Raw genomic sequence first — 7677 nt, forward strand, 5'->3', positions numbered from 1 at the left:
TGTGATTGTGTAAGTGTGTGTGTGTTTTTTTTAAATAGATCTGGACAGTGCTGGAAGAAGTACCGTAAAACTTCTATTAGTAGCCCGGGCTATTATTTGCTTGAATCACTGAACTCAACAGGCTTATATTTGGGACAGCCGTCTATATGGGACAGGCCTTTAATTCCTTTTACACAAAACTGTCGCTCAACAAAGATGGGAAATACAATCAAATTTACAAATCAAATTATTTATTTGAACCTGTATAAATATTACTTGTATAAAAATAAGGCTTTGAATAACATCAATTATGTGTTATAACACTTGTTTTATTGCACCCAGCATACTAAAACAATACCACTTTATCCTGCTAAAACAATATTTATAACTTGGATTAATTTCTATGAAAAACACATTTGATTCTTTTGCTCGGTGGACCCTTACTGACTTAAGAAATACAAATAACCTCCCAGGTTATCAAGGAATGGACACATATTCTGACTTTATGCAAGCTTCAGATGGATGGCAGCATGGTGGTGTAGTGGTTAGCACTGTCACCTCACAGCAAGAAGGTTCCTGGTTCAATCCAAGGAGGGAGCCCTTCTGTGCGGAGTTTGCATGTTCTCCCTGTGTCAGCGTGGGTTTACTCCAGCTTCCTCCCACAGTCCAAAGACATGCAGGTTAATTGGTGTTAATTAATTATGTGTCAGCCCTGTGACAGTCTGGCGACCTGTCCAGGGTGTACCCTGCCTCTTGCCCAGTGTCTGCTGGGATAGGCTCCAGCCCCCTCGCGACCCTCAAGAGGATAAGCGGTTCGAAAATGTATGGATGGATGGATGGTATATTTCAATGCATTGCAGTCTTCACTGGTGCTCATGAGATAACAATATTAGCATCTCCACATTGACAAAAGTTTAAAGATTTATATTTGTATTTGTATTGTATATTTGATTTAAACAGCTAACTGCCGTTAGCTCAAGTGGGTAGCCAACAATCCGTTTTTTATACATCCAAAGAACTTCTATAAAAATGGACTGCTTGGCAACCAGACCAGGCCTCTAATTGAGACAGGCAGTTTTTGTCAAAATGTGTAGCCACATCAGGCTAGTAAAAGAGACTGGGCGTTTAATTGGGACTGGGCTTTTAATTGAAGTTTTAGGGTACTTGTATTTTAAGTAAAGGTAGTAGTAACTGTAAAAACACGAGTGTAAGTAAAAGTCCTGCATGAAAGAATACTAGGCCTATATAAAACAATATAAACATAATTATCAGGAAAAGTAGAAGTAGCTTGCTTATTATATAGAATGGGCTCTTTCAAAGTGTTATTTCTTTATCTAGCCCACTGTATTTATTGTATGGATTATTTGCACTGGTGCAACAGCATGTATATTGTTGCTAATGAAGGTGGAGCTAATGTTAAGTAGTTCAGATACTGTTGGGTAGTTTAATCTATAATGGTGTGTCATATTTTATTCACAATACTTTGTATGGAATGAGAAATCTTAATCTACAAACAAACTAGTGATAGCTGGCAAATTAGTGAAGTAAACAGTGGTAATATTTCCATCTGAAATGTAGTGGAGAAGTATTAAGTAGCACATAATGTGAAGTACAAGTAACTCAAAACTGTACTGAAGGACAGTAACTAAGCAAATGTAGTTACTTTCCACTTTTGTATCTGGATCACAGTAATCAAAGATCAGAGGCACAGAGAAACGAAGAACGTGCCGGAACCTTTTTTTTCCATCTCAGTTCCGGGTAGGCTTTGTTTTTCTGTAACACACTTTCACCATGGCTGTCACAGCACAGACGTTGTAGCTCTGTAGACTTGTCTCTTTTGTATTTCAGCTGAAGTGCTGTGTGTTAGCAGCTATTTTGGTGAGTTGTTTAAAGATTTGTTTAATTCTGACCTTCACATAGTGTTTACTGAAGTAACTTTAAGTAGGTTTAGCTCAGTTAGCATAGCCAGCTAACTCAATATAGGTTTGTTCCAGTAAGACAAGCGTACTCGCTAAAATACCGTTTAACTGATAGGTTCAGCAGTTGTCGGGTTAGGCTAAGAATTTGTTATAGTTTGTTGTTGTTTTTTTGTCAACATGTCACTCAAATATAATTTAAGGTAGGTAGCTTTTTGATTAAATCAAGTTGCTGTATATTTAACTCTAGAATAAAATCAAAACACACTTTTATGAGTCTGCAATTGATGTTTTTCGGCGAGTGAAGAAGTGAAAAGACCGAGGTAGAAGATAATGTTAATTAAATGTTTGTTAAAGAGGAAATTAAATTTCTATTTGGGATAAAAATGTGCAGGATGTTTTTATCAGCAGCTTGATGTTTTTTTTAACAAAATGTTTATGCAGCTTTGAATTTTACATTGCTGCTATGTCAGTTAAACGAACATACAAATTACAAATCATGGCAACATGCACATCAACATTAAGAGTCCCAAAAGAAAAACCTTTGCCGTATGACTTTGGTAATCTAAAATACATAATTACAGGAGCCCATAGAATAAAAAAAAAGGTGTCTATCTTCACATGGAGTTTTGCTGTCTTTTTCCATTGAGTACACTTTCAGTAAGCTGTCTTGCCATTGAGGGAGAGCAGGAGGCAGTGGTTGCAGCCATTGTTTTGCCACCAATGAGAGAATATGCAGTAAGTAGGCCTTTCTGTTACCCATTGCTCAATCAGGGATTGCACCTTAAATAAAAAACAATGGATTTAATGGTAAGTTAATGTTCAAAATGCCTAGTATCTGTGAATGAATCGCTTTCAAGTTATTCTTCAATTTAGCAGCTTGATGTTTAAATTAAAAGACACAACTAAAATAAAAAGCAGACAGACAGACTACATCAAAGCTCATGCAGTGGAATACAGCGTCAATTAAAACAACGATGACGAAAGTCTTTATAAAACAGACATAGAAATTTATATCATAACTCTGAAATAATAGACGAAGCATTACAAAGGACTACAAAACTAAAACACTGCCACCAAATATTAAAGGCATATAGTGCACACACAGCCATGCACTGAAAGAAGGAAATAAAGCAGGACGTTTACAATTATTTATTTGGTTCTCTAAATGTTGGATGCCACTGACAGTGTTGGGGAGGCTACTTTGAAAACATAACTTTACTGGCTACCAATTACTTCACACTGGAAGATGCTGAACTACCAAGAAGCTGTCCTAGGGAGAAATCTAGTTTGGTTTCAAACTACTTTGTAAAAATGATCAAATTGACAATGTACATGTTTAATGAAATTTTAACAACATATAATACAAGAAATGTCACATGCCAGCTTAAGGAGTTTAAGGCAGTAAGTGCCCACTTGTTTACAGGTCATACATAAACTAAAAGAGTAAAATACCCCTCTACTCATTTGGAAAGTGCAGGAATGTCACCATGGTTTTGTATACAGTGTCCATCAGTCAGACAGCTGCTTTCCAGGAACTAGAATCCAGGTAGAGGTATCGCTACAGGCAGTTAGCTTGTAAAATAGCATGCTACAACTTCTCTGAACATTTGTAAATAACAAAAAATAGTCAATACCGATGGCTAATTGTGGTGAAAGGGGGCTCAGTTACAGTAGAGAAGCAGTGGTAACATAAGAATTAAAAAAAAAATCAGTCCTTTTATGGCTCAAAATTGTTTTTGGTTGAAGTGCACAACTACACAGAAATAGCAGAAAAATAATTTAACTACTTGAATAACTATGCAAAAATAAATGTAGTTGAACTACCAACAAGCTAGTGCAAATTGTCGTCAGACTACAAGTTTAATTAGCCTACATTTAGTTCACTACTCCTCAACTATTGCTGGCAGACTTGTGCTACCTCCAAAGTTATTAAAATGAATGGGTCCTTTCATTTATAGTGTTTTTTAGGAGGAATCTAACACAAGTGATGAACTGTCTGTATTCCTGTTGGTTTGTGGAGAATTTGTTTCTTTGGTGATGAAGACTTTTTCTTCCTCCTTTGTCACCCCGCAGATGTGATGTCAGATAAGCGTCAGCGAGCCAGAGTCCAGGGCTCTTGGGCCAAACAACTGCCAAAACACTTAGGACCAGCAGGTAAGTTAAGGGCCATTACATATACTGTTGTATTGGTTGTATGTGACTCCCTCTGCCTGCTCATCATTAATTAGACCATTATTTATAGATTTAGTTAATCATAGCTCTGGAGGCTGGATTCTTATACCTTTTAACATGCCTAATGTGTTGACAACAGCTTCTTATTTTTGTTTTTTCATCAGGTGCAGTCTCAAACAACCAACCACCCAAAAATGTCAACCAAGGCCCTAGCTCATGGGGATGTGGGCCACAGAAAGCACCTAACACATTTGAGTTTCAGCCCACCAAGGTAGAAACTAAACTCAAAAAGTAACTGTAGAATTTTGGGGTAATTTGGTTGTGCTAATCTTTCTCTGTTGTGTCCATTTTACATTACAGCCAGTTAGAGATGTTCCACCAGAGAAGGTGATAGAGTAAGTAACACATTTCTTTCCCTACTGGATAGACTCTTTCTATTATAAACATGTCTCTGTCTTTTGTCCTGTGATATTTTGGCCTGATATTGGGCTGTGTGCTATGTACACATTGGCTGATATACATAATTTTGTCCTGGACAGACAAGCAGGTGATCATGAGATCAGCCATGGACCATCAGGAGTGTCCAGGTCAGTGCAATATTATTGTGTAGATGAAAAAGTGCAAAATAAATGGAAAAGAAGAGAATAAAAAAAAAATGATAATACTAAATCAGTGTGTTTAGTGAATATAACAAATCTGTGATTGAGTTTTAATTCCACTAGATGGCAGTAATCCACAAACAACAGTGTATATATCGCTCAGTGAATGTTACCTTTCCTACCTCACTGGTGCTACCCTCTGAGGACACAGAAATGTTTTTTAGCAGATGCTAAATATGTATGAACACATGCTGCACGTAAGCTTCCTGAACAACCAGAATATTCCATATACTTATTAGGTACTGAGCTGATGTTTTTTTTAAAGACTAAAATAACTAGATCCACTAAGATTACAGAAAATGAAGAGTGAGGAAGCTAAGGCTCAGGGCCACAGGAACCTTACAGCCAGTGTCCTCTGATTGATTCTGTGAGTGTGATTCATTAGAATTTAATCAGCATGTTTAAAAACAACCAGAGTTGACCAAAGTGCTGATAAAGTTAAAATGAACAGTACAACAATAGCGAGTAAAATAACAACAATAAATGGGAGTGGAAAAATATAAGGCAATATCATGACATGTGCGTGTCTGATACAGAAACAGAATAAGATGTGTGAGATAAATTTATAAAAAATAAAATACTGAAATGTTAATACCACTGAATGCAACCAAAGGCCACTAAAACATGTACATCAAGAGTTTTGTTTCATAAGTTTGAAGGGGGCGGGGGGCATTTGATTAAAAGTGGAAGGCTAATCGAAAGCGTTGGGGCTGCCACCTGGAATGCATGGACTCCCTTACCCACGAGCCTCAATTGTGAAACAGTTCAAAGTAACTGTCCTGAAAAGCCTAGAGTTGGAGTAGGACCAGAGGAGTTAAGACAAGTATAGTGGTGCCCATACATGGCTTCTTTTTTTAATAACTTTTTGTCATATTTTCTGTAACTGTTACTATATGCTGACAGTACATGAGACAGAAAATCTTTGACAAATTAGGTTCCTCCTAGTGCTCCTAATGTCACAGGGTGTCTGCAGGTCCTTAAAAAGTCTTAAAATGTCTTAAATTCAATTTTACAATAATAAGGCCTTAAAAGTCATTAAATAGTCTTAATCTTGAATATGTGAGGTCTTAACTACTACAAACATTTTATCGTATTTCATTTATTCAACTTCTTTTTGTGAAAAGGAGCCACGCTTTTTATGTGAAAGTTGACATTTCTAATTTTACAAATCTCTCTCTCTAAAAAAAAAAAAAAAAAAAAACTATAATACTTTACATTTTACTCTTACCTGTTGGCAAAATGTAGGTTGACTTAACTCACTCTAATAACAATATTCCTACGTAACACCTTCCTCTGCACAAGACCATATATATAGACTACTTAACTGCAATGCTTAAATAAGTAAAACGCGAAAAGTCTATCCTAAATTTGGTTGATTTGAAAGGGTCTTACAAAGCATTAAATTTGACTGTCTGATACCTGTAGACACCCTGTGTCATTTGCATGAATCTACAGCACCTGAACAAAAACAACTAATCAGAGCCAGGAGGAGATTTTAAACGTAATATTAATCACTGCTCATGCATACAATGTGCAACCTCCCTCCCTCGCAGCTCCCTTGAACCTGAGTCAGCATCGGTTTTGAATCCTTTCAGGTGCCGTAGCTCTCTAGCCACTGAAATGTTTACTCTTCTTTCACTTCTGGCTCGGTTTGTTTCTTTTATCTTTAGTATACTTCTTGTCATCTTCTCCCTCTGTTTACTTGTCTTTGCTGTGCACGCTGCACACGTACCACTGCTTGTGCAGGCGCATGGCTCGTCATGTGTTAGACTCCTCCTGGTTATGGTTTTTGTTTAGTCACGCTGAATTCTTGTAAATGCCATGAGGAGCCAGAGGTTTTTTTCATAGATTATCTGTTTATTACTGCCGGGACTTAGTGACAGTTTCAGTAAATATGACAGAGAGTTATTTTTTATAAAACTTACCTACTGTAGCGTTAAAAACAAATAAGAGAACTTCAGAAGCACTCCTGTATTTGACAGGTAGCCAGTGCAGGGATCCTAGTACTGGTGTAATGCTGTCTCTTTTTCTGGTACCAATTAGGAACCTTGCTGCAGCATTCTACATATTAAGTTTATTCCTCTATCAGAGAGTTGATAGAATAGAGGTGACGGAAAAAGGTTCATGTCCAGACTTAGAACAGGGAGTTTTGGTTGGCACCCAAAACACACAGTAGGCCACCAGGGTGCCCTATTTTTGACTAATCTGTACAAACACTAAATATATATGAGCTACATGCTGTATATATATGTATCCACCTTCATTTTCTGGGTACTTGGTGTCAGTGTGGGTTTTGTCTTTCCATCTGTCCAGACTGCGGCTGCTGCCTGGGTTTCTTCCCCCAGAGCAGGCGGACTGGATGTTCAGTAAGCTGTTAGCAGAGCTTCCCTGGTCCCAGAAGACCAACTACAGACAGGGTGGGTACCAGGGGCTTAAGGGTAAGCAGTATGGAGGGGGTGAAATGTGAGCCTATGATGAAAGCTGCAGGGTGAACAGGGTTCCCCCACTGCAGCTGGTTTGCTGTTGGGCATACTCTCTGGCCACTTCATTAGGTACACTTGTTCAACTGCTAATCAACTGATCACGTGGCAGCAGCTCAATGTATTTAGGCATGTAGACATGGTCAAAATGACCTGCTGAAGTTCAAACTGAGCATCAGAATGGGGAAGAAAGGTGATTTAAGTGACTTTGAACAGTGACTTTGAACGTGGCATGGTTGTTGGTGCCAGACGGGCTGGTCTGAGTATTTACTGGGATTTGCACACACAACCATCTCTAGAGTTTACAGAGGATGGTCCCAAAAAGAGAAAATATCCAGTGAGCCAAAATGCCTTGTTGATGCCAGAGGTCAGAGGAGAATGGCCAGACTGGTTCAAGATGATAGAAAGGCAACAGTAACTCAAATAACCACTGGTTACAACCAAGGTCTGCAGAAGACCATCTCTGAA

At 38.0% G+C, this 7677-nt stretch overlaps 1 protein-coding gene across 3 annotated transcripts in view; it reads left to right on the forward strand.

Moving 5' to 3' along the window:
• The first annotated feature begins 1746 nt into the window (after positions 1 to 1746).
• Positions 1747 to 7677, forward strand: part of alkbh3 (alkB homolog 3, alpha-ketoglutarate dependent dioxygenase) — a 20678-nt gene continuing 14747 nt past the window's right edge. Inside the window, exons 1-7 of one of the 3 annotated variants that reach the window (XM_050073882.1) lie at positions 1753 to 1857; positions 2546 to 2633; positions 3972 to 4052; positions 4235 to 4341; positions 4431 to 4465; positions 4610 to 4657; positions 7043 to 7146. In XM_050073882.1, coding sequence (XP_049929839.1) covers positions 3977 to 4052; positions 4235 to 4341; positions 4431 to 4465; positions 4610 to 4657; positions 7043 to 7146 — 370 coding nt within the window. In that variant the 5' untranslated portion in view covers positions 1753 to 1857; positions 2546 to 2633; positions 3972 to 3976. Of the gene's footprint in view, positions 1858 to 2545; positions 2634 to 3971; positions 4053 to 4234; positions 4342 to 4430; positions 4466 to 4609; positions 4658 to 7042; positions 7147 to 7677 lie in introns of all 3 variants that reach the window. The other 2 variants (XM_050073881.1, XM_050073884.1) reach the window with 2 other exon arrangements.

This window comes from Epinephelus moara, chromosome 20 (genome assembly GCF_006386435.1).
Source record: "Epinephelus moara isolate mb chromosome 20, YSFRI_EMoa_1.0, whole genome shotgun sequence".
In the NCBI taxonomy this organism is placed as follows: domain Eukaryota; kingdom Metazoa; phylum Chordata; class Actinopteri; order Perciformes; family Serranidae; genus Epinephelus; species Epinephelus moara.